The 27505-nt window shown below is 43.3% G+C and overlaps 1 protein-coding gene across 1 annotated transcript; it reads right to left on the reverse strand.

Moving 5' to 3' along the window:
- On the reverse strand, window positions 1–27505 carry LOC149438567 (vomeronasal type-2 receptor 1-like). The gene is made up of 7 exons (XM_089659651.1): window positions 27297–27505; window positions 26542–26833; window positions 24192–25019; window positions 19929–20153; window positions 17966–18089; window positions 13031–13921; window positions 1–992 (listed from the first exon to the last, which is right to left on the reverse strand). The coding sequence occupies exons 1-7, from the start codon at window positions 27503–27505 to the stop codon at window positions 1–3; spliced, it is 3561 nt and encodes a 1186-aa protein (XP_089515777.1).

A 27505-nucleotide genomic window follows, 5' to 3' on the forward strand; every position in this document is an offset into this window, starting at 1 on the left:
TCAATAGAATACAGTGGTCTGACTCTCCAGTGTACCACCAGGGGGTCCTTTTCCATTGAATACAGTGGTCTGACTCTCCAGTGTACCATGAGGGAGTCCTTTCCCATTGAATGCAGTGGTCTGACTCTCCAGTGTACCACGAGGGGGTCCTTTTCCATTGAATACAGTGGTCTTACTCTCCAGTGTACCACGAGGGGGTCCTTTTCCATAGAATACAGTGGTCTGACTCTCCAGTGTACCACAAAGGGGTAATTTTCCATAGAATACAATGGTCTGACTTTGCAGTGTACCACGAGGGGGTCCTTTTCCATTGAATACAGTGGTCTTACTCTCCAGTGTACCACGTGGGGGTCCTTTTCCATTGAATACAGTGGTCTGACTCTCCAGTGTACCATGTGGGGGTCCTTTTCCATTGAATACAGTGGTCTGACTCTCCAGTGTACCATGAGGGAGTCCTTTTCCATAGAATACAGTGGTCTTACTCTCCAGTGTACCACGTGGGGGTCCTTTTCCATTGAATACAGTGGTCTGACTCTCCAGTGTACCACGTGGGGGTCCTTTTCCATTGAATACAGTGGTCTGACTCTCCAGTGTACCATGAGGGAGTCCTTTTCCATAGAATACAGTGGTCTGACTCTCCGGTGTTCCACGAGGGGGTCCTTTTCCATTGAATACAGTGGTCTGATTCTCCAGTGTACCACGTGGGGGTCCTTTTCCATTGAATACAGTGGTCTTACTCTCCAGTGTACCACGAGGGGGTCCTTTTCCATTGAATACAGTGGTCTGACTCTCCAGTGTACCACGAGGGGGTCCTTTTCCATTGAATACAGTGGTCTGACTCTCCGGTGTACCACGAGGGGGTGCATTTCCATTGAATACAGTGGTCTGACTCTCCGGTGTACCACGAATGGGTCCTTTTCCATTGAATACAGTGGTTTGACTCTCCAGTGTACCACGAGGGGTCCTTTTCAACAAAATACAGTGGTCTGACTCTGAAGTGTACCAAGAGGTTTAGCTGGAGATAAATGCTAATTTATAAGTATTTGTGCTACTATTGGCCTGGTCAAGTATGTCAGAGGCAGAAAAATGTTGTTTTTTCTTACCATAAGTGAACCCATTGTTTCAAGAAAACATTTATAACAATCTTTGCATATTCTGCATTCTGTGCATGCCAGATATTTATTTTGGTTTCCAGAAACATTCTGCTTGAGGTGATTGTAGCCGTATTAGTGCACTTGCGACAGAAACAATTGAGTACTGACGTGATAATGTAACTTCATCTCCCACACGCCCATCTTCCAAATACACAAAGATACAGAGATAACAGAAAAAACCTTTCTCTGATATTATAACCAATTGATAATTTGGGAGGGGTATAATACAAGTTGATCTGCTATACTAGACATATGAAATGACTGCGTCTTTCTGCCCTGCTTTAAAGTGAACCTGTCCTTCTACAGGGGCTGCCATTGCCGGTACTTGCCTTTTAGTCATTGTAATCATCTGATTTTAGGGTTGGTTCACACCTGAATCGCACAAGAATGTGGTTAGCGGTCCTGTGTGATTCAAGTGCAATTCCAATGTTGTGCGATTTTCAAAAATGCATTGCACCAAATTGCGTGATGCTGCAGTACCATACAATCCGGAGCAGGCAAAGGCACTTTTTTTTATATTGACACCCACAGCAGATCGCACACTCATTTGGAACACGGTGCGAGAAACTTGCACAGGACACAGGTTTTCCGCACCGCATTCTGGTGTGAACGAGCCCCTAATAATGTCTGATTCCCATGACAAGTGGTCAGCCAGGCAGGGCCGGTGCTAGACTATTTTGTGCCCTAGGTAAAACCAGCTACTTGCACCCCCCCCCCCCCCGAAAAAAAAAAATTATGAAATAAAAAATTGTAAAAACAGTAGAAAATAATAAATCAACAAAACATGAAATTGCTAAATTTCTTTTAATTTGCAAAAATAAGTGCCATAAGATGCCACCAGCACCAATATTAAAGACAAAAACAGTGTCACGGACGGACTGTATCTGTGGCTGGCAGTGGCAGGGTGACAGTTGCAGTGAGTGGAGGATGATGGATCCACACTCTGACAGATCCCAGGCTAGAATTCTCCAGGCAATGTGGGGATAAAACGCTGTGACAGCAGGCAGTCCAGCCCCCCCCACACACACACAGATTAGCAGGCACTAGAAGAGCACTCTTTGGGATTGTGATGATGTCACCACTAACTGACACATTGCACATGTGATGGATGGCCAGCCGGGTAACATTTATACAAGACATCAGAGTCAGACATTACCTTCCTCCGCAGACGCAGCTTCGCCTCCACTGATACATGGGAACAGAAGTGCTTGAACTCCACAGTGGCCAGCAGCCGCCAGCCAGCTTGCAGTAAGGGACTAAGTCTGAGAGGAATACTGGAAGGGGTGGTAGCTCAGCTGCTACACTGGCCACAGACACCTGGCATCTTCCTCTGCCCTTTCTCTCTCCCCTCTGCTGCTCCTCAGCTAGAGGATCATTCATGCATCCCGCATAGAGAGAGTGCCGGCCTGTGCTGGACCCAGGCACCCCTTGGTGGCAGTGCACCCTAGAGTCAGACATTACTTTCCTCCGCAGATGCAGCTTCGCCTCCACTGATACATGGGAACAGAAGTGCTTGAACTCCACAGTGGCCAGCAGCTGCCAGCCAGCTTGCAGTAAGGGACTGAGTCTGAGAGGAATACTGGAAGGGGTGGTAGCTGAGCTGCTACACTGGCCACAGACACCTGGCATCTTCCTCTGCCCTTTCTCTCTCCCCTCTGCTGCTCCTACCCTCAGCTAGAGGATCATTCATGCATCCCGCATAGAGAGAGTGCCGGCCTGTGCTGGACCCAGGCACCCCTTGGTGGCAGTGCACCCTAAGCGGTCACCTAGTTTGCCTAGTGAAAGCACCGGCCCTGCAGCCAGGGGGTAAAGATCTCCTGATCTTGCGACGGGACTCAAAGACCATTGAAGCCAAGGGATCAACATGACAGTCAGGTGATGGCAGCCCCAGTGTGGTTCTCTTGTGTTGGGGTTGGCTTCAAGATAAATGGCAGCTAGTGGGAGTTGTTCAGTAAACAAAAGCAAAACAGGGCGAACTCTCATCGTGCATTAACGAGGTAAACCACAAAGTTATTTAAAACCATATAGATGTATACTCACAAACCAAAGAGAATAAAAACAGAGCAGATAAATCCGTAATGTCAGTCTAATGGAATGATAGACCCTTATTGGGGTAAACTAACGCATTTTGGGAGACATACTCCCTTCTTCAGAGCTTTCCTGATCTTCGAAGGGCTGCACCTCAACGTTTGGCATTTAAAGGTTTTTCTAGTCTGAATGAAGATTTGAGCCCTGGTTTCATTTGTACATTGGGAGTTGTTCAGTGTCTGGGGTAGCACCTGACCCCTTTATCATCATGGATGAACTAGCAATGGTTATAATGTGTCAATGTAATGAGTTACACTAATACAAAATATCTTGTGATCATGTCCATCAAGCCCTAGCTCAAGCTCTGTATATTCTCATGTGTATGTTACCCTCCAGTGTTGGACCAAAGCATAGTCCTTTTATCGGGATGGGCAACCTTTTGAATGTATTGTGCCAACTCAGCCATGAAGTGGTAGGCCACATAAAATGACAGAGGGGGTCAGCGCATGCTGAATCGAACAGGGCACAGAAGTCGCCAACTATCTGCAGAGTCAATAGCTAAAGACCTCCAAACTTGGTGTGGCCTTCAGATTAGCACAACAACATTGTGTAGAGAGCTTCATGGAATGGGTTTCCATGGCCAAGCAGCTGCATCCAAGCTTTACATCACCAAGTGCAATGCAAAGCGTCGGATGCGGTGATGTAAATGCTGCCACTGGACTCTAGAGCAGTGGATATGTGTTCTCTGGAGTGATGAATCCCACTTCTCTGGCAATCCCATGGACGTGACTGGGTTTGGCGGTTGCCAGGAGAATGGTACTTGCCTGACTGCATTGGACCAATTTTGAAATCTGGTGGAGGGGAAATTACGGTGTGGGGTTGTTTTTCAGGGGTTGGACTTGGCCCCCTAGTTCCAATGATGGGAACTCTTAAGACATCAGTATACCATACTGTTTGTGGGAACAGTTTGATAATGGCCCCTTCCTGTTCCAACATGACTGCTCACTAGTGCACAAAACAAGGTCCATAAAGACATGGATGAGCTAGTTTGGGGTGGAGGAACTTGACTGGCCTGCACAGAGTTCTGACCCCAACCCGATAGAACACCTTTGGGATGAATTAGAGCTGAGACTGCGAGCCAGGCCTTCTCGTCCGACATCAGTGCCTGACCTGACAAATGTGCTTCTGGAAGAATGGTCAAACCTTCCCATAGACACCCTCCTAAACCTTGTGGATGGCCTTCCCAGAAGAGTTGAAGCTGTTATAGCTGCAAAGGGCGGGGCCAACTCAATATTGAACCCTACGGACTAAGACTGGGATGCCATTCATGTGTGTAGAAAGGCAGGTGTCACAATACTTTTGGCAATATAGTGTATATACTGTATATATGTCCAGAAAGTATTGTCACATTTTGTTATGTTACAGCCTTATTCCAAAATGGATTACATTAATTTTTTTCCCCAACATTCTACAAACAATACCCCATAATGACAATGTGAAAGAAGTTTGTTTTGAAATCTTTTACAATTTATTAAAAATAAAAACAAAAAAAAACACATACATAAGTACTCCCAGCCTTTTCTCAATACTTGTTGAAGCCCCTTTAGCACCAATTCCAGCCTCAAGTCATTTGGAGTATGATGCTACAAGCTTGGCACACCTATTTTTGGGCAATTTGTCCCATTGGTCATTGCAGTACCTCTCAAGCTCCATCAGGTTGGATGGGGAGCATCGGTGCACAGCCATTTTCAGATGTCTCTAGAGATGTTCAATTGGGTTCAAGTCTGGGCTCTGGCTGGGCCACTCCAGGACATTCATAGAGTTGGCCCATAGCCACTCCTTTGTTATGTGGGCTGTGTGCTTAGGGTCATTGTCCTGTTGAAAGATGAACCGTCACCCCAGTCTAAGTCCAGAGCGCTCTGGAACAGGTTTTCATCAAGGATGTCTCTGTACATTGCTGCATTCATCTTTCCTTTGATCTTGACTAGTCTCCCAGTTCCTGCTGCTGAAAAACATCCCCACAGCATGATGCTGCCACCACCATGCTTCACTGTAGGAATGGTATTGGCCAGGTGGTGAGCGGTGCCTGGTTTCCTCCAGACATGACGCTTGGCATTCAGGCCAAAGTTAAATCTTTGTTTCAACAGACCAGAAAGTTTTGTTTTTCATGGTCTGAGACTCCCTCAGATGCCTTTTGGCAAACTCCAGGCTGGATGCAATTTGCCTTTTACTAAGGAGTGGCTTCCGTCTGGCCACTCTACCATACAGGCCTGATTGGTGGAGTGCTGCAGAAATGGTGGTTCTTCTGGAAGGTTCTCCTCTCTCCACAGAGAAATGCTGGAGCTCTTTCAGAGTGTCCATCAGGTGCTTGGTTACCTCCCTGGCTAAGACCCTTCTCCCTCGATTGCTCATTTTGGCCTGGCAGACCATTCTAGGAAGATTCCTGGTGATTCCAAACTTCTTCCATTTATGGAGGATGGAGGCCACTGTGCTCATTGGGACCTTCAATGGTGCAGAAATTTTTCTGTACCCCTCCCCAGATCTGTGCCTTGATACAATCCTGTCTCAGAGGTCTACGGACAATTCTTTGGACTTCATGGCTTGGTTTGTGCTCTGACATGCACTGTTACCTGTGGGACCTTCTATAGACAGGTTTATGCCTTTCCTAATCATGTCCAATCAGCTGAATTTCCCACAGGTGGACTCCAATCAAGTTGTGGAAACATTGCAAGGATGATCATTGGGAACAGGATGCACCAGAGATCAATTTTGAGTGTCATGGCAAAGGCTGTTTATGTACAGTTGTGTTCAAAATAATAGCAGTGTGTTGAAAAAAGTGAATAAAGCTGAAAATCCTTCTAATAGCTTTTATTTCCATCCACACAAATGCATTGGGAACACGACACATTCTATTCCAAATCAAAACATGAAGAAAAATACATCACATTTGTGTTGTTCCTCTAAAAAAATAGAAGAAAAGTGAATATTAGACGGTTCAAAAAAATTGCAGTGTTTGTATTTTTCTTTACAAATTCAAACATTCACTATATAAACTAAAAAATGTTTGAAGATTTTGCTTTCCTTTGAATGACTTAATGAATATTTGGTTGTAGTCGCACTGTTTCTGAGAACTGCTGTACATCTGTGTTGCATGGAGTCACCCAACTTCTGGCCCCTGTGATCAGGTATTCCAGCCCAGGGTGATTGGACTACATTCCACAGTTCTTTTCTATTTCTTGGTTTTGCCTCAGAAACTGCATTTTTGATGTCACCCCACAAGTTTTCTATTGGATTAAGATCCGGGGATTGGGCTGGCCACTCCATAACGTCAATCTTGTTGGTCTGGAACCAAGATGTTGCACCTTTACTGGTGTGTTTGGGGTCGTTGTCTTGTTGGAACACCCATTTCAAGGGCATTTCCTCTTCAGCATAAGGCAGCATGACCTCTTTAAGTATTCTGATGTATTCAAACTGATCCATGATCCCTGGTATGCGATAAATAGGCCCAACACCGTAGTATGAGAAACATCCCCATATCATGATGCTTGCACCACCATGCTTCACGGTCTTCACAGTGTACTGTGGCTTGAATTCAGTGTTTGGGGGTCGTCTGACAAACTGTCTCCGCTCACTAGACCCAAAAAGAACAATCTTACTTTCATTAGTCCACAAAATGTTGCACCATTTCTCTTTAGGCCGGTCAATGTGCTCTTTGGCAAATTGTAACCTCTTCAGCACATGTCTTTTTTCCAACAGTGGGACTTTGCGGGGGCTTCTTGCAGATAGCTTGGCTTCACATAGGCGTCTTCTAATTGTAACAGTCCTCACAGGGAACTTTACATCTTCTTTCATCCTTCCTTAAAGCATTTGCGATCATTTTAGCTGAGCAGCCTATCATTTTCTGCACTTCTTTATATGTTTTCCCCTCTCCAATCAACTTTTTAATCAAGGTACGCTGTTCTTCTGAACAATGTCTGGAACGACCCATTTTCCTCAGAATTTCAGAGAGAAATGCACTGTAACCATCATGTACAACATTTGCTGCCTTCCTTCCTTAAATAAGGGCAATAATTACCACCTGTTTTTCAAAGAATGAATGACCTCACTAATAGAACTCCACACGGCTATTATTTTGAACATGCCCCTTTCAATGAGTGATTCAATGACACAGAATCAGCAGCATGCATGTCATGACTGTTGGGTCTGTTGGATTTCTATTACTCTACTAGACCTGCTAGTAAATTATTTGCCATGTAGAAATATCATTTCTACCAAAAACAGTGATTGATCCGGTTAGTGATGTCTGACTGCTATTATTTTGAACACATATATCTTAATAGTCAGAGGAAATATGGTTGCCCTCCTGCAGACTGAGTTGTCCTCAATTTGGGACAGAAATATTTAGCCACAATCTTCCTTAAGAAATCTATGAATATATAAATGAATTCCACAGTTCAGACTGTTGGAATATTGTATGAATGTTGTCTTATGATGACATATTATATAAGTGAAAGCAAACACCTGAAAGACAGCATGTGTAACTGCCTTGGTGTATTCAGGGTTAGAAGTGCCAGGCTGTCTGGGGTGGGCTCCCTGGCTTGCTTGGGGGCTTGGCTGTTGATTAGCTTACTGTTAGCTGTTGGCTGTGCTGTTTACTGCTTGCACTGTTTAGGATAATGTGATCCAGTTCTTACCTAATCAGTGTGGCATGTCTATCTGAATGTGTAATATTTGTTCTTATGGTTCATGTGGGGACTGCCCAAGAGTTCCAGTTTTTGCATCTAAGCTAGTGTCATCTAGTCTTGGGTGCAATGTCTTGCTATAATTTCTTGGTCCCAGTAGCGAGGAAGCAGTTCTCTGACAGAATCACCCAATCGGGGTGGCAGGTAATCTGTCACACATAGGTTTCATATCCAGACATCTTTTAACACCACAGTCCTCTAGAATGGCCTATCTCAACCTTTTTAACCCAGATGAATCCTTGAAATCATTTTAAGGTCCCAGAGAACCACTACTAAAAACATTTAATTGATGGTGAGTGGGAAAAATGCCCCTTACATTGGTGGTCAGTGGGAAGAATGCTCCTTACATTAGTAGTCAGTGGAAAGAATGTTCTTTACATTGGTCATCAGTGGTAAGAATGTTCCTTACATTGGTGGTTAATGGGAAGAATGTCCCTTATATTGGTGGTCAGTTGGAAGAATGTCCCTTACATTGGTGATCAGTGGGAAGAATGTCCCTTACATTGGTGATCAGTGGGAAGAATGTCCCTTACATTGGTGATCAGTGGGAAGAATGTCCCTTCCATTGGTGATCAGTGGGAATATTGCCCCTTACATTGGTGATCAGTGGGAAGAATGTCCTTTACATTGGTGGTCAGTGTGAAGAATGCTCCTTACATTGGTGGCCAGTGGGAAGAATGCTCCTTACATTGGGGGTCAGTGGGAAGAATTCCCCTTATATTGGTGGTCAGAGGGAAGAATGTCCCTTACATTGGTGATCAGTGGGAAGAATGTCCCTTAAATTGGTGATCAGTGGGAAGAATGCCCCTTACATTGGTGATCAGTGGGAAGAATGCCCCTTACATTGGTGATCAGTGGGAAAAATGCCCCTTACATTGGTGATCAGTGGGAAGAATGCTCCTTACATTGGTGATCAGTGGGAAGAATGCTTCTTACATTGGTGACCAGTGGGAATAATGTCCCTTACTTTGGTGGTCAGTGGGAAGAATGTCCCTTACATTGGTGGTCAGAGGGAAGAATGTCCCTTACATTGGTGATCAGTGGGAAGAATGTCCCTTACTTTGGTGGTCAGTGGGAATAATGTCCCTTACTTTGGTGGTCAGTGGGAAGAATGTCCCTTACATTGGTGGTCAGAGGGAAGAATGTCCCTTACATTGGTGATCAGGGGGAAGAATGCCCCTTACATTGGTGATCAGTGGGAAGAATGTCCCTTACATTGCTGATCAGTGGGAAGAATGTCCCTTACATTGGTGATCAGTGGGAAGAATGTCCCTTACATTGGTGATCAGTGGGAAGAATGTCCCTTACATTGGTGATCAGTGGGAAGAATGTCCCTTACATTGGTGATCAGTGGGAAGAATGTCCCTTACATTGGTGATCAGTGGGAAGAATGCCCCTTACATTGCTGATCAGTGGGAAGAATGTCCCTTACATTGGTGATCAGTGGGAAGAATGCCCCTTACATTGGTGATCAGTGGGAAGAATGTCCCTTACATTGGTGATCAGTGGGAAGAATGTCCCTTACATTGGTGATCAGTGGGAAGAATGTCCCTTACATTGGTGATCAGTGGGAAGAATGTCCCTTACATTGGTGATCAGTGGGAAGAATGTCCCTTACATTGGTGATCAGTGGGAAGAATGCTCCTTACATTGCTGATCAGTGGGAAGAATGTCCCTTACATTGGTGATCAGTGGGAAGAATGTCCCTTACATTGGTGATCAGTGGGAAGAATGTCCCTTACATTGGTGATCAGTGGGAAGAATGCTCCTTACATTGGTGGTCAGTGGGAATAATGTTCCTTACATTGGTGGCCAGTGGCAAGAATGCTCCTTACATTGAGGGTCAGTGGGAAGATTTATAAAATTATAGAGTTAGGATTGAAGTACACACAGAAGTGTTGATGTACGCACTGTTACTTACGCATACTATATATTTGAAAATGTGTGCACACGAAACCCTTTGTTTTTAACATGAATTGTTTGACAGGGTCAATTAGTTTTATGTTTGTTTGTTTGTTTTTTTTTTTTTTGTTTATTATGTGAGTTGCTCTTCCATGAGCCCTTTACTACAAAGGCTAATTATAGGTTGGGGTGGTTGCCCCTTTTTTGTACAGCTGGTTGAATTGGATGTGGATGTGGGGACGCCCTTCATCTTCCATTGTGGTCTTGCTGGGCATCCCGTTTGTCCTTGTGCCTTTAACCTCCCTGGCGGTATGATTCTTTCCGATTATTTATGCTGAAAGCGGTACCATTTTTTTGCATGGAAATATGTTGTTTTTTTATTGTAGGCTTGTAATTTTTAGGAATAACTCACTGAAATCTGTCCGAACAAGAGTCTAGTAAACATCCCGGGTATGATAAAACTTGAAACACAAAATCATAAATTATAATTTAATAAATAATCATAAAAAATAATAATATAATAATAATAAATTTAATTAAATAATATAATCAAACCAAAACCACTGAAATTTGAAATATAGCGCCAAGTTCGCACATCGCTGAGCAAAGTCGCAAAATCGTTTTCAGTGTCTGATGAGGAATTTCCCCCACAAATCATTATCACTCAATTCTGCAAGTGGTTCTGATTTACTATCGCTGTTCTCTAGCCGGTCTAAAACTGCTTTTGACCTAAAGGGACGCTTTTTGGACGCCATGGACTTTTCTAAGTTTCCAGGCAGAAAGAACAGTCAAAATGCAGGCAGGGCGCAGGACAAAGCAGTAGGGACAAAATATATGTGAAATGCATTGAAACAGCAATGACAGCAAAAATGAAATTTTTAAAAAATTTCAAATTTGCCCCCGGTTCCGGCGCCCGTACGTCCCGACATCACAGGGATCGGAACACGGAAGCTGGATGCCGGTATCGGCCGGAGGAGATGGCCGGGGACGCTGCAGGGGACACATGGCGGGAGCGAAGGACAAGGTAAGTGCTGCAGGGACCCCCTGTGCAACGCTGCATGGTAAGCCCAAGTGTAGCTCGGGGTTACCGCTCTTGATACTCAAATTTTACTCCGAGCTACACTCGGGAAAACCGCTAAGGAGGTTAAGGAGGGTTTGGCTTCCTCCAGGAAAACCTGCTCTTAATCTATCCATTGCTATACCCACTACTATATGTGCTCCAACATGGGAGACTCTGAAAAATATAGAGTTAGGACCACAGTATACAGAGGAATGTTGAAGTAGGCACTGTGGCTTATGCATATATTTGCAAATGTGTGCAAATAAAACCCTCTGTTTTTAATGTGAATTGTTAAACAGGGTATTTTTTTTTTTTTGCAGGCTAGCTGGTGACTGTGCTGGGAAATGTTTGCTTGTCCATTATGTGAGTTGCCCTTCCATGTGCACCTTACTGCAGAGGCTAGTTATAGGTTGGGGTGGATGCCTTCAGCTGCCATTGTGCTCTTGCTGGGCATCCCATGTGTCCTTGTGTCTTTAAGGAGGGTTGAGCTCCCTCTAGGCAAACCTGCTCCTAATCTATCCACTGCTAGAGTGCTCCAACTTGGGAGACTCTGAAAATGATAGGACCACGGGATACAGAGCATCCTTGACGTAGGCACTGCGGCTTACGCATTTTTTTGCAGGCTAACTAGTAAGTGTGCTGGGAAATCTTTGTGATGTGTGTTACCCTTCCATGTGCACCTTACTGCAAAGGCTAGTTATAGGTTGATGTGGTTGCCACTTTTTTTTTTACAGTCAGTTGGAAGAATGTCCTTCTTACAGTGGTAGTCTGATTTCTACCCTCACATATGACTAAAAAGGTCTCTGGCATCATGTCACTGGCTCTGCCAAGTGCTGTTGGTGCTATTTAATGGGAGGCCATCAGCTGAAAGTCAAGGAACCCCTAACAGTCTCAGGAGGAACCCTCGAGTTCCATGTAACCCTGGTTGAGAATGACTGCAGCAGACACTTTTCTTTTAGTCATACAATTATTATGATTGTTTTTTTTATTTCATTAATTAAGATTGTTTTTGTGTTTTCAATTTTATAATTATACAAGTACTACTTCAGTAGATGTACACTAATTGGCCACTCTCTTAGGTACACCTTTCTAGTACCAGGTTGGACCCCCTTTTGTCTTCAGAACTGCCTCAGTTCATCATGGCATAGATTCAACAAGGTATTGGAAACATTCCTCAGGGATTTTGGCCCACATTGGCATTAGTTCTATCATCTTCAATCAGTCTGCCAACTCTCCTCTGACCTCTAACAAGGCATTTTTGTCCAACTGCTGCTCACTTGATATTTTCTCTTTTTTTGGACCATTCTCTGTAAACCCTACAGACGATTGTGTGTGAAATTCCCAGTAGATCAGCAGTTTTTGAAATACTCAGACCAGCCCATCTGGCACCAACAACCATGCCATGTCCAAAGTCACTTAAATCCTCTTTCTTCCCCATTCTGATGCTCGGTTTGATCTTCAGCAAGTTGTCCTCACCACATCTAAATGCCTAAATGTATTGAGTTGCTGCCATGTGATTGGCTGATTAGCAATTTGTGTTACCAAGCCATTGAACAGGTTTATCTAATAAAGGGGCTGGTGAGTCTTGGCCAAACTCTTCTGGTGATCTCATGAGACACTGGCGCAAGATATACATGTAATATATCTGCCCCTTGAAGATGGGTTGACTGGACTAGAGAAAGTGTACTTGCTCTTAGATTTAGTAGCAACATATATCTGTTGGGTCAAACATATGAAATAAGTTGTCAGTTTTAACACTTTCCCAACCTTTCCCAACTGGAATGATTACTTGTAAGTCCGGGAAAGCATATTGTTTCCTAGGTTTTTGAATTGTGGCAAGTGAGAAAATTTTTCACACAATGACCAAGCTTTACATTACTTCACCTTTATCTTCTCCAGTCTGAACAAATTACCTCTTATGTAGACTAAACTCTACACAACAATGCCCCCTTTTAACCAGAATGTATTCTCTTTTTACTATCTGATAAGAATTCACGGATGTTCCTCTCTGGTCTCAGCAATATAATATAACATTTTAACCAGAATGTATTCTCTTTTTACTATCTGATAAGAATTCACGGATGTTCCTCTCTGGTCTCAGCAATATAATATAACATTTTAACCAGAATGTATTCTCTTTTTACTATCTGATAAGAATTCACGGATGTTCCTCTCTGGTCTCAGCAATATAATATAACATTTTGGTAGGAATATACAGCTTAGCAGTCCAGTGCTGGAGGCCAGTATAGCAAATATCTGAACAGCCACAGTGTATTTGCCACTGGTGCTCAGATAGGCCGGGATGAAGGAGATCCAGACACAGCAGAAGACCAGCATGCTGAAGGTGATCAGTTTGGCCTCATTAAAACTTCCTGGGAGGTTCCTTGCTAGGAAGGCCGCTAAGAAACTTACCATGGCCAGAAATCCCATGAATCCCAAAGTCATGTAAAAATATAATTTCTGTCCTTCATTACATTCAAATACTATCTTCTGGCTCTTAATCTCCGTATTCAGCATTGGAAATGGAGGTGACCTATGAAGCCATAAGGAACAAATGCCCACCTGAAACATGAAACAAAGTCCTACAACACCACGAGGGATGGCAGGACCCAGCCATTTTCTCAAGGGACTGTTCAGTCTGGTGGCTTTAAAGGCAATGATCACCATGATAGTCTTGGCCAAGACTGAGGAGATGCTGATAGAGAAGGCCACACTGAAGAAGGTTTGTCTCAGAAGACAACTGAATTTGGACGGTTGACCAATGAACACCAGGCAGCAGAGGAAGCAGGGAATGAGAGACACCAGCAGGATATAGCTCAACTCCCTATTGGTGGCTTTGATGATGGGTGTGTCCTGATTTTTAAAGAAAATAATTAAGATGCATACAGTCAGGACTGATAACATAACAACCATTATCACGAGCATGATTCCCAATGGTTCATCGTATGAGAGGAACTCTAGGACCCTTAGGACACACCTGTCCCTCTCCTCATTGGACCACTGATTGGAGGAACATCTGGTACACTCGCCAGCATCTAAAAATGAATTTGGAAATGATTAATAGTTGTAAACAGTTCATGTCTGCAGGCCAATATTCACTACAGGAATTCTTTATTAGGTTTACAAATTTACAAATATATGGGTTCAATTGTACATGCTTACTATGTACTGCAGGCCTGCTTGCATCTTGGTAACTCCTTCAGACTGACAAGGCATTTTGAAATTTGCATAACTCCTCCCAAAAGCCAACTAGCTACTTGCATCAGGACTGAGGGCTTTTGGGATGAGTACTGAGGCAGGGCGCTGAGGCGTTTTCAGGAAGCCTTGTACTTCACCCTACCAACCCTCTTACCAGCCATGATTGGCCCGCATTGTATAGAGAAGCATAAAGATCCATTGATGACATCACTGACTCTAAAATTGGGCATATAATTAAAAACTGTGGCTTTAACAAAAACAGTCATATGCAACACCGGATATCAAAAATAGAAGATCCTATGCCTCTTACACATGTATCTCAGGGTTTAGTTGCTGTTGCTATTAGAGAAAATTCAGCCACACTTGCTATTAGGGTATGAAAGTATAAAAATAATTCTCTCGGGAGGGCCATGGACAAAAACAAAACACACATCTTTAGTAAAGTGGGGAAGGACTAGACCTACTGACATAGTTTCTCTTGCTGTTGATACCCTTCTGCCCCCGATAATAGCTCACCCCATTTATTGTACAGGTGTCACAGGGACAGGAAGTTTGAGTAAATCTCCAAAAGGAGATCAGAGACAGAAATTAATGACCTTATAGACTCTGTAACTGAAGTTAGGCTTTCACAAACTTCCCTTCTTCCTGCTCATTAGGACATATAAACTTTCCGACTTTGTCCCAGGGGTCTGTTCCCTGTTGGACTTTCTGGCTACATTAACACTTGAGCAAAGTTAATCTGAGCAGTTTTCAAGCGTTTTTGAGCAAACATTTTTACACCATTTTGGACATTTTCATAGAGTGTTTTTAGGCATTTTTAGTTAGTTGGTTAAGGGGTTAATTATTATTTATTTGTTATTTCATATTATTAACCACTTGCCTACTAGGCACTTATACCCCCTTCATGCCCAGGCCAATTTTCAGCTTTCAGCGCTGTCGTACTTTGAATGACAATTGCGCGGTCATGCAACACTGTACCCATGTGAAATTTTTATAATTTTTTTTCACACAAATAGAACTTTCTTTTGGTGGTATTTAATCGCCACTATAGTGGTGTGACCCTCCTGCGCTCCAAATGTGTGTTTAAAACAAACTAAATTAATATATGAACCCCAAACAGCTGCTAGCATTAAATCATATACCAGTGATCAAGTAAATATAAACCATATAAATGCTGCGCTACATTCAAACTTATTTAAGTGAATGTGGAATCCAATAACTCAAATCAAAATAGTGACAATAATAATGAAAATAAATAATATGTGCTTAATGATAACAAAATTACCAAATAAACCACCCAAACTGATGAAAAAGCACAAACTTAAATCTATACGTATGTGCATGAGAAATACACATACATATATTACATCACACGTGCACAATGTGAAGTGAAATAATGACTAAATAATAAACGCAAACTCAAAGTCCAATAATGAAATGTTGAAGGTGAACAAAACTGTAAACGGTGTTTCCAATAATACTGTAAGGTGACCACAAGTGAAACAAATCGTGCAGATATCTGGGTGTAGATAGAGCTTGTGAATCCAACCACCTTCTGGATTAGCCTCTCACCTCATCACTTCGACCCTTGCGGGTCAAAGAGCAGTAATGGATCCCTCTCACAGATCCTCCAGGCACCACAGCACTCCAAAACCACTTTTCAGGATTTAGTATTCCCACTCAGGCTCTTCTCCAAGTATAGGTGAAATATCAATTTCGGGTTTTGTCCAGAAGTCTCTCCAGAACACCCAAAAGGAGACCCAGGCGAAGCTTCGTGTCCAGTGTTGCTGACCCAACAGGAGGGGGTCCGGGGACAGGCCGCACACCAGAGAGGGGAACGTACACCTGGGTGTACGTTCCCCTCTCTGGTGTGCGGCCTGTCCCCGGACCCCCTCCTGTTGGGTCAGCAACACTGGACACGAAGCTTCGCCTGGGTCTCCTTTTGGGTGTTCTGGAGAGACTTCTGGACAAAACCCGAAATTGATATTTCACCTATACTTGGAGAAGAGCCTGAGTGGGAATACTAAATCCTGAAAAGTGGTTTTGGAGTGCTGTGGTGCCTGGAGGATCTGTGAGAGGGATCCATTACTGCTCTTTGACCCGCAAGGGTCGAAGTGATGAGGTGAGAGGCTAATCCAGAAGGTGGTTGGATTCACAAGCTCTATCTACACCCAGATATCTGCACGATTTGTTTCACTTGTGGTCACCTTACAGTATTATTGGAAACACCGTTTACAGTTTTGTTCACCTTCAACATTTCATTATTGGACTTTGAGTTTGCGTTTATTATTTAGTCATTATTTCACTTCACATTGTGCACGTGTGATGTAATATATGTATGTGTATTTCTCATGCACATACGTATAGATTTAAGTTTGTGCTTTTTCATCAGTTTGGGTGGTTTATTTGGTAATTTTGTTATCATTAAGCACATATTATTTATTTTCATTATTATTGTCACTATTTTGATTTGAGTTATTGGATTCCACATTCACTTAAATAAGTTTGAATGTAGCGCAGCATTTATATGGTTTATATTTAATCGCCACTGGTTGGGGATTTTGCGATTTTTCGATTTTGCAATTAAGCAAAAAAAAGCAAACAAAATTTGAAAAAAAGTTTTCTATGTTTCTGTTATAAAATTTTGCAAACAGGTAATCTTTCTCCTTCACTGATGTGCATTGATGAGGCTGTACTGATAGGCAGCACTGATGGGCACTGATAAGGTGGCACAGATAGGTAGCACTGATGGACACTGATAGACTGCACTGATGAGGTGGCACTGATGAGCCGGCACTGGTGGGCATTGATGAGGAAGCACTGATGATGCTGCACTGATATGCAGCAATGATGGTTACTGATAGGCGGTACTGATGGTCACTGATAGGTGGCACTGATAGGCAGCACTGATGGGCGGAGTTGACTGACAGCCCTGACTGGCAGCACTGACTGGTAGCACTTCTGTGCACTGATGGGTGGCACTGCTGGGCAGCACTGCTGAGCACTGATGGGCACAAATGCTGGGCAGCACTGATGGGGCACTGCTGGGCACTGATGGGAGGCACTGCTGGGAACTGATGGGTGGCACTCCTGGGTGGCACTGCTGGGCAGCACTGCAGGGCACTGATCATCAGTGCCATGATGATCAGTGCAGATCTCCTGTGTGACAGCTGCCAAAAGTGCTGCCGATAACCGGCAACTGTATTTACTCCGTGATCTGCTGTGTCATTGGACACAGCTGATCATGTGGTAAAAGGCTGCTGTGATTGGCCTTTTACCTCATCACGTGATCAGCTGTGTCCGTAGGACACAGCGATTGCGGAGATCGCTGGGTGACTGCCGGGTGACCGCCCCTGAGGGCGCATTCTGGTAGGATGTCATATGACGCTCTCCCGGAACTGGGTAACTGCACTGTAGCGAAATTCGGCTATAGCTCAGTTGTCAAGTGGTTAATTTATTTTGTTTATTAGTTATTTATGATGATTATTTATTTGTGTACTTATTTTATTTATTTTACATTTATTTATTTATTTATAAAATATGATTTTTTTTCCCCATTTCTTCATTGGAGCAGAAAATTGTGCTAAAACACAAGGAAAACTGCAAAACATGCAAATTGCACATTTATGTTAATTTCTATGGGAGTAAAATTAGCCAAAAGCATGCACATCTGCCAGATTTGAGCTACAAAAAAAAACTTCAGTGTTTGAGCTTCAGGCATTTGGCTTTAGGTGACTTGGAGTGCAGATGTGGACCATCTCCATTGAGAATAATTGATTTTTGCTCCTCGAACTACAAAACACTTAGGTTTGAAAGGGGACTTAAACCAACCCAATGGCCACTTATTAACTCAAAAGTTCAGAAACTCCACCACCTGATACCTGTGTGATTGGTCATCTCTCCCATGGAACAGGGGACACAGTCATAGCAGCAGATGGGTCTTCCTTGCAGAGGGACTTTCCTGTATCCAGGCTGGCAGCTGTTACTGCAGATGGAAATCGGCACCTGCCAAGAAGACAATATCATCATAATGGCGTATGGAAGAATCTGAAGAGAGGAGCTATTATACTGTTATGATAGGAGCCACGCTTCTGCTGTCTGCTGGGATAGACAGTCTGTGACGAACCGTCCCTTTTTTATAACATTTTGCCCTTTCTGTTCTGGTTTTATCCCCTTTTTAAGTGGTCTTTCCATTCTCCCCTTGTTAAGTGGTCTTTCCATTCTCCCCTTGTTAAGTGGTCTTCCCATTCTCCCCTTGTTAAGTGGTCTTCCCATTCTCCCCTTGTTAAGTGGTCTTCCCATTCTCCCCTTGTTAAGTGGTCTTCCCATTCTCCCCTTCGTAAAGCTGTATACGTTTAGCAGCTGTTATGGAGACAGACATTCTACACTGTTTGTTTAGGGAAATGTCACCTTGTAGTCTTTCACATCTAGAGTTCATACTGTATTGTTGGGTTGTAGGATTTTGTTCTGGGTGGGGAAAACCCGCTGCCAGGCTGTCTGGCGGGGGTGGGGGTGAAGCTGTATATACTGAACTGTGTTCAATAAAGATTGATTCATTTCACCCTACACGAAGTTCCGACTCGTGGTTTGGGATAGCAGGGAAGGATTGGTTTTGAGCTCTAATACCTGCCTTGGCAGAGGACTGGGAGACTTGCAGGACAAGGGAACCATTGGCTGAGATGCGATTCCACCACACAGTCCCAAAAGGGAGAAGAGTGCACAAAGCAGTTCAAGGTTCAAACTCATCCAGGTTGTCATCACTACACAGTTAAGGTCCTTGCTGCAGATAAAATGGACCTTATGTTCAGCTTCAAAAAATAATCATTTGTGCTTACAAGGCTGCCATCACTCAATCTCTGAAGGCCACCATAGCCTAGTGTCGCCAAGGTTTAAGAGTAAACATGTGATCAGCCGGCTTCAGCTAAAGAACACATCCAACCTTTAACATGATTGGCTCTAATTGGGCCAGTTTTCAGACTGGCTTACTGACTAGTTTTCCCATTACTTTTCCACAATATGAATACAAATGTATGCACTGCATTAAAATAAAGGAGGAATGAAAAAGGTCAATACAAATTTTATTTGTGCAATAAATGGCCAAAGGTTTGTGGAGACCTGATCTTTACACCTTTGCAAGCTTGTTGGACACCCTATTCAAAACTACAGCCTCTACTTTTCTGGAAAGGATTTTTGCAAGATTGTGGAGTGTGTCTGTGGGATTTGTGCCTATTTAGCCCACAAGAGTATTTGTGAGGTCAGGTAGAAGACCTGACTCTCAATCAGTGGTTCAATACATCTAGTAGATGTTCAGAAGTTCTGAGGTCAGAGCTCTTTCGTTCACACCAAAAATGTCAAGCTATGTCTTAAAGGAGCTAGCTTCGTGAACTAGGGCACAATCAAAACCATGGGTATTAGTATACAAACTCCACTCTTCTAAGAAGGATATTTTCATAAGAATTTGGAACGTGTCAAGTACTGATGTTGGACAAGAAGACCTAGTTCACACTTGGTTTTCCAATTCAACCCAAAATTATTCAGTAGGGTTGAGGTCAGGACTCTGCACCTCACTAATCTGGTCAAACCATGTCTATGGAGTCAACTTCATGCACAGGAACACAGTCATGCTGGAAAAGAAAAATACCTTCCCCAAACTGTTGTCAGACGAGAGGCCCACAGGTCAATATGAAATCCCTTTCCGGACTTTCACTGTGACTTAGAAAAAATAACAGTCATTCTTTTGCCCCATGTCTTTAGATTCATTAAGGAATATTCCATCAGGAGTATATACTGTATGAAGCCCCTGAAAACTTAAAGAAACAGCAATGTGGTGTGTGTATCTGTTACCTGTAAAAAGTGATCATTCCATAGGATGGCACTAATGTTCAGGCTGATCATTTGCCCTAGTTTGGCCTTGGGGTCAATTCCCCCGACTTTCACCAGGTTGAAGCTGTCATTGAGGATCTGGACGTTCATGATGTCATATAATGCTGGGAGGTCCCCCTCAGAATTAAACTTCATTACTTCACCAGACTTTGTGTGGAAATCGGTTTTCTTGAGGTAATGGAGCACCTGGGGTATTTTCATGACACCAATTAGCAATATATTGAAATGTATTTGAGTTGCATTTAATTCTAACCATATTTGGTAACAATACAGCTTTATTATGAATATAGTGAACTATTCCATTCAGAGCCTATAATTTAGGACTTTAGGTGGGTATGGAGAAAAGGAGCAGATACTGAAATCCTATATTTTTTGGAACTTTGTAGAATTTTCCCACAGCAGTTTGTGTCTCTGCCCCTCCCATAATGGTGAGATTGCCCTCAGTAATTTGTGCCTTTGCCCCTCCTATACTGGTGAAGTTTCCCCGCAGTAATTTGTGTTTTTGCCCCTCCTATAATGGTGAGGTTTCCCTGCAGTAATTTGTGTTTTTGCCCCTCCCACAAAGTGAAGATTTCCCTGCAGTAGTTGGTGTCTTTGGCCCTCCTATACTGGTGTGGTTTCCCTGCACTAGTTTGTGTCTTTGCCCCTCCTATAATGGTGAAGTTTTCCTGCAGTAGTTTGTGTCTCTGCCCCTCCTATATTGGTGAGGTTTCCCCGCAATAATTTGAGTCTCTGCCCCTCCTATAATGGTGAGGTTTCCCCACAGTAGTTGGTGTCTTTGCCCCTCCTATACTGGTGAGGTTTCCTGCAGTAGTTTGTGTCTCCGCCTCTCCTATATTGGTGAGGTTTCCCCACAGTAGTTTGTGTCTCTGCCCCTCCTATAATGGCGAGGTTTCCTGCAGTAGTTTGTGTCTTTGCCCCTCCTATAATGGTGAGGTTTCCCCACAGTAGTTTGTGTCTCTGCCTCTCCTATAATGGTGAGGATTCCTGCAGTAGTTTGTGTCTCTGCCCCTTCTATAATGGTGAGGATTCCCCCCCGCAGTAATGGTAAAGGTCTTATGCTCTGCCACACAAATCAAATAAAAACCTACACTACAAATAAAGGCAAAAAAATCAAGAAAGCAGCAAGCACCCGTAAGGTGTTCCACCTCTATAAGGAATAAAAGAAGAAAAAGTGCTGCGCTAACAAACAAGACAATAATTATATAAAACTCAATACTTTTAAAGTGTTTAATCTGTTTGAAAAACTGATGGTCATGCCAAAAATAATTATGCGTTAGACAAAATTCCAAACAGTTTGAAAGATAATTCCTCTGTGTGAAATGAAGGCCACTTAGATCCCTCATTGCCCAGTTCATAGCATCCAATGCCTCCTTATGTCCAATAATGGTATGTAATGAGGACACATCCACTGTAGCCAACAGTAATGGTCTGTCAGGGTCCTGTCCACAGCAGGAGTTCTGGAAGATCTGGCATTTCTGACAATACTCTACATGGCCGCAGAAGGATACATCAGCCTCAGTCTGGTGCCAGACGGCCTTTATAAGGAGACTCATCACTTCCTCTGGTTGCTGGATGATCTCTAGCTCCCCATGCCCTGTGCCCTGTTCCTGTTCCCTGTGTTTCTGACTTGTGTTCTCCTGTTACCGACTCGGCTTGTTCCTGGACCTGTCTACTCTGATTTACCCCTGACTTGACTTTGGCTTAGCTTACGGATACTCTCTCTCTCTCTCGCTCCTCTGTGAATGACCTCGGCTTTCCCATCTGACTACGTCTGCTCTAATTCCCACCTGGTACCTGACCTTGGCTTGAACCAACTACTCCGTAAACATCCAAATCCCGGAAGGGCTTGCATACCACGCACAGGTGCCTCCTGTCTGCAGACCTATCTCTGTGCACCAGCTGTGCTTCTGAGTGGACCACCAACCAGCACTCCTACAGGTGACCTGTGCAACTTTGTGCTTGACTCCCGCTGTCCCACTCTCAGGGGAGTCCGGAACTTAGCTGCAAGGGAAGCCCTCTCTCCATTGGCCTCCATCACCAGGTATGTGATACGGTCCCTCATTTATCAGTGTATCTTCAAGTATTTGGATGTTTGGTATTCCCTCCCAAATATTGGCCAATCCTTGCTCCAACCGATTGAATCCCATTCATCATAGGACGACCAGGAGGTTTCTTCTTATCCTTATGTATTTTCGGTAGGGTATAGATGACTGGTATCCTACACAAATCTGGGACCAAATACCTTACTTCTTTTTCATTCAAAATGTTTTTCCTCAGCCCTTTAGTAACCAACACTTCCAGATCTTTTTTATATTTTCTCGTTGGATCTCTCAGGAGTTTTTCATAAGTCATATCATCCTCAAATTGTTTCCTTAAATCTTGCATATAGTAATCTCTTGATAGGACAACTATTCCACCTCCTTTATCTGCTGGTCGTATCACCACATCCTTTCTTTTTTCTAACTGCCTAATCCCTCTTTCAATTTCCCTAGATTCTTTGATTAATGGTAATTTGATATCATGTAACTCCTGTGTAACCATTCTTTTAAAGACCTCAATATGTCCATTCTCATTCACTTGAGGGTTAAACAGTGACTTATTCCTTATTGTTGTATGTTGTATATTAGTCTGACTACTCCTATGCATACTGTTCCTTTCCTCTGGCTTAGTCATCATCAGGGGCGGACTGACAACTCATGGGGCCCCCAGGTATTGGGGATCATGGGGCCCCTGTGTCCTTGCCCAAACTCAAAAAAGCCTACGAAAAAGGTGCCAGGGGCATCTCATGGGGCCCCCTACTGACCCCGAGCCCTCGGGCAGTGCCCGAGTTTCCAAATGGTCAGTCCGCCCCTGGTCATCATATATTTTATAATGTTTAATTTCCTCATATACTTCTGCAAATCAACATAGATATCAAATTTATTAGCATTCTTTTTAGGAGAAAACTTAAGTCCCCTATCTAAAACTTTCAATTCATCTTTGGTCAATAAAACATTACTAAGATTAAAAATCCCTTCTCCTAATACTCTCTTTTTCTTTTGTTTTTTCCAGCCGTCTCTGCACCCCGTCCTCTGTTGGGGCTTCTTCTTACCCATCCTTCCCTGTTGGGTATCTGAGTGTTCGCTCTTGTCTCCAATGGTCTAGAAAACCTTTTGGGGTCTGTTCCTGCTCATACGCATGTTCTTCTCTTAAAGGTTCAAATCTATTATACATGGGTATCAGACTTCTTTCTTCATATCTTGGCTGATTCTGGGGTTTCCAATTATACAGACTCCTTTCATCATATTGATATTGGTTTGGTGGTCTCTGATTAATTGGAAGTCTCCAATTATTCCAATAACCCCTCCCCTGAGGTTTCCTATAACAGGGAATATGACCCTTTGGTCTCCATCCATTCCCTGGTGTTCTATATTTATAGTTATTAGACTGCATGTGTTCCTTACCCACTCTCGGGGGGGGGCTATTCACAATTGAGGGTTTGTGCTGTTTATCAACCCCTTGAATCTTGGTCTCTTTCTCTGGTGTAGTGTTTGCAGATGGATACTCCCCTTCGCTTACTGTAGTCTCCCATTTAAAAACTTGTTGGTTCTTATAATCATTGATACTGTATATCTCTGATATTTTCTTATTTTCCTTTGTTTAGCTTCATTATCCTTACTTTCCAAGATTTAAAGGGATGAGGTAGCAACCCTACATCTGCCCTTAGTCAAGATGGCTGCAGCTACAAATGCCAGGAGGGTGTTTTTCACAGTGATTTCTCAACAAAACAAAGCATGGAGACATGGATGGATGGGGGAGTTTGCTAAATAAATAGAGTTTTCAAGTTGTGGTGCTCTGATATAGTTTATTTCCATTTTCAGGTACTTTTTCAGAGTGCAATGAGCTTTCAATATCTCACTGGAACTAGTGAAGCTCCTCTCAAGTATTCTGGACGTATTCTTGTGCCAAAAAAGTGCTCATTAGCTGGGAACTTGATAATAGATATTGAAGATATTGAGGTACCAAGATCACATGGTTTTGTTTACTCTCTGAGTTTTTTTTGAATTATATTTCACAAAAACATAAAAATGGAAACATTTTGGAATAATTTTGGGGACATTTTGGCTACGACAGAATCAGATTTGGCAAAACCATTGTTTTCTTTCCTATTTGTTATGGAGCTGAGCTGTTAATCCCTTTTGGAGCTGAGTAAAAGTCTATAATATAAAATTTGCCACTCACCTTCCAGGGTTGAGCATCGGTGATATTTGAGCACATTCCATTACTGAAATATCCGATTGATCCAACACGACAGCTGAGAAGTGAATTCAGGGCATGTACATAAGCGTACACAGCCAGGTAGGCATGATAAGTGTAGGCAAGATCATTTGTTTCAAATAACTTTGCAAACCGACTTCCAAACTCTTCCTTTCCTGTGCAGGCCACATCTTTTTTCACAATAGAGTTTGAAACTCCATCAGGCCAGTTGCAGCTGAATGCTTTCTCCCAGAATGACCTAATAAATGGGTAGGTTGAATTAGCAGCTGGGTTAAGGTTCAGGAGGAACTCCTCAAAACCTGGCATAGTGCCAGTGCGAGGGATAAGTCCAAGAGTCCCATTTAGAACCTTCCAGGCTTTCTTTGAGAAGAGCCCCGGTGTGAGTCCAAAGGAAGCTGAAGAGATGAAAATAACCCCAGTCACTCCTTCATCAAACATAACATCTAGCAGGGCCTTCATATGGACCTCTGGGCTGTGGAGAATGATGACACTGATGGAACTTCCTTTAATGGTATCCACCACTTTCTTGATCTGCTGGACTGAATAACTCAGATGGATTTTCTCCAGAAAAGCAATACAGCCTCCATTTCTCTCTATCCCAGCTCGTATAACCTGGGCACCCTGTTGCCCAACATCATTGTCCACCACCAGCATGCCAACCCAGGTCCAACCAAACTGGCCAACAAGCTGAGAGAGAGCAACATTCTGAAACATGTTGCTGGGCACCGTCCGTAGGAATGATGGGAAGTTAATTTTATCGCTCAGAGCTGACAGGGTTGCCCCATGACTGATCTGGACAGGGAAATATATATAAATAAGCATCTATGGGTGTTAAACACAGAACCTACCAGTATGATAGGTAACAAAAATTTTTTACAATTGCCAAATTTGTAGGGATTTGTTATAATTTTGAAAAAAATGTCTGATGTTATTTCCATATTTCACTTATTCGATATTCCAGTTTTTACCCAAAGTGCTATGGCCAATCAGAAGACAGTTCTCCAGGCATTGGCTTTAAATGGCAAAGTGTTATAGCCATCACTGCACCTAATCTGAGCCCTCAGCTGAGGTACATCCCATGTCTCCAGCGACCACTGTGCAGTCCTGTGACCCAAATGTCCTCTGTGTGTTTCCACACACAGCATCTAGTGTCACTCTGTGTCCTCTGTGACTTCAAAGCACCCTGAGCATCCAGTGTCACCTTGTGACTCTCTGTAACTCCAGAGCATTCTGAATATTCTGTGTCACTCAGTGACTCTGTAACTCCAGTGCACCCTGAGCACCAGTGTTAGCCCTTGACCCCTGTAACTCCAGAGCACTCTGAAACTCCAGTGTCACCCAATAACCTTTGACTCCAGAGCAACCTATGCATCCTGTGCCCCCCTGTGACCCCTATGACTGCAGAGTATATTGAGCATTCTATGTCACCCCGTGACCCCTATACTTCCAGAACACCCATTCAGTGTCATCCTGTGACCCCTGTTACTCCAGGGCATCTTGAGAATTCTGTGTCACCTTTGTAACTTTAAACCACATTGGGCATCCAGTGTTAAGTCATGACCTCTGTAACTCCAGAACATCTGGAGAACTTTGTGTCTACCCATGACTCCTGTGAGTTTAAAGCAACCTGAACATCCTGTGTTACCCCATGGTCACTGTAACTCCAGAGCATCCTGAGCATTTTGTGTGTCCCCATGACTCCTGTGGCTCTAGAGCACCCTGAACATCAACTGTAATCCCTTGGCTCCTGTTACTCCAAAGCGCACTGAGCATCCAGTGTCACCCGTGACCCCCTTGACTTCAAAGTACTCTGAGCATCCATTGTCACTCCATGTCTCCTGTAGCTCCAGAGCACCCTGAACATTCTGTGTCAAGTCTTGATGTCTGTAACTCCAGAGATCCCAATGCATCCAGTGTCATCCCTGTGACTTAAGAGCACTCTGTGCATCTTGTGACCCTAGAGACTCCAGAACATCCTGTGTTAATCTCTGACCCCTGTTTGCTGCAGTGCATTTTGTGTCGTCCAGTGACTCCTGGTGGGTGCAGTTCACCTATGACTTCATGTACCCTTTGGTACACACCTTTATTCTGGAACATCTATCTCTCTCTGTAAACAGGAACCCCTGTCCATGTCATGCTGCAAAAAAATCCATCACAGGATAAGAAGCTGTCAGTGATTTTTTTTTTTTTTACAATGACATTGGGCTGAAATATTGCCATTAAATACATCATTTTTGAGAATGTGAAGATTTCCTTAGCATATAGTATACAAGGCACAGAATTCACATTCATAATATAAATAAATGTAAGATACCTGTGGGTAGTGAAGAGGACCAAGTATTCGAGCAATGGGAAGAGATAAGGCAGATACAAGGTCACCTACAACCCCAACCATGACTGATGGTGTATGACAATCATATCCAGGAAAGGGGTTTCCAAGTCCTGACAGCAGGGACAGAGCCCCTCCAACAGCCCGGAGCTCAGACATACAGGAATCCAGGAGGCTGAAGCCGAGAGTGATATTAGGCAGAAGGTCGGGAGATTTGTTAATTTCATCTACTGCAAACATGAGGCCCAGAACATCCCGATAATATCGAATGTGGAACCTACACAGGATGGATGAACATGAAGACATCAAGGAATATACCAAATGTACATGGTCAATATTCTCCTGTCTTTCTACAATCATATTTTTAGGCAAGCTTTTAAAAAATAGTGCATTTTCTTGTCTAGCTGTGCTAAATCTTCACTAGACCTTTCAATCATTTATGTCCACCAATTGTGGGGAATAAAAAGAAAATTTAATGTTGGAGTAATCATTTGATAACAGTGTCTGAATTTGGACCTGTGTACCTGCATCTGTCCACATGTCAGATTTTGACATGCGATTGTGTCCATGAATCCACTTTTGTGGATCTTCAAAATACATTTTGGTGGGTCATCATTACTTCATTAAAAGTACTGGAGTAGCTTTGGAGAAACCTAACAAAAAGTTCTCCTTTTACCTTAAATTATCATGAGTAGAGAAGAAACTCATCATCGTGTCAGACAGTTGCCTCGAGAACTTACCCCGTACAAGAGACTGGCTTCGGCACCTCCTGGAAGGTTGGTGGTTGGAAGACAAATCCAGAGTGAACCACAAAGACTCCACCAATCAGAATATCACCAGATTGTGAGAAGGTATCCATTGGCCAACCTTGGAGAAAACAGCCAGGATCAGACTGACCCTCATCCAGCCATGAGAGGAGGAGGAGGAGGACCTGCAGGAGTCTACTCAT

This window comes from Staurois parvus, unplaced genomic scaffold (genome assembly GCF_062004578.1).
Source record: "Staurois parvus isolate SC_StPar_1 unplaced genomic scaffold, SC_StPar_1.0 ptg001181l, whole genome shotgun sequence".
NCBI classification, from domain to species: Eukaryota; Metazoa; Chordata; class Amphibia; order Anura; family Ranidae; genus Staurois; species Staurois parvus.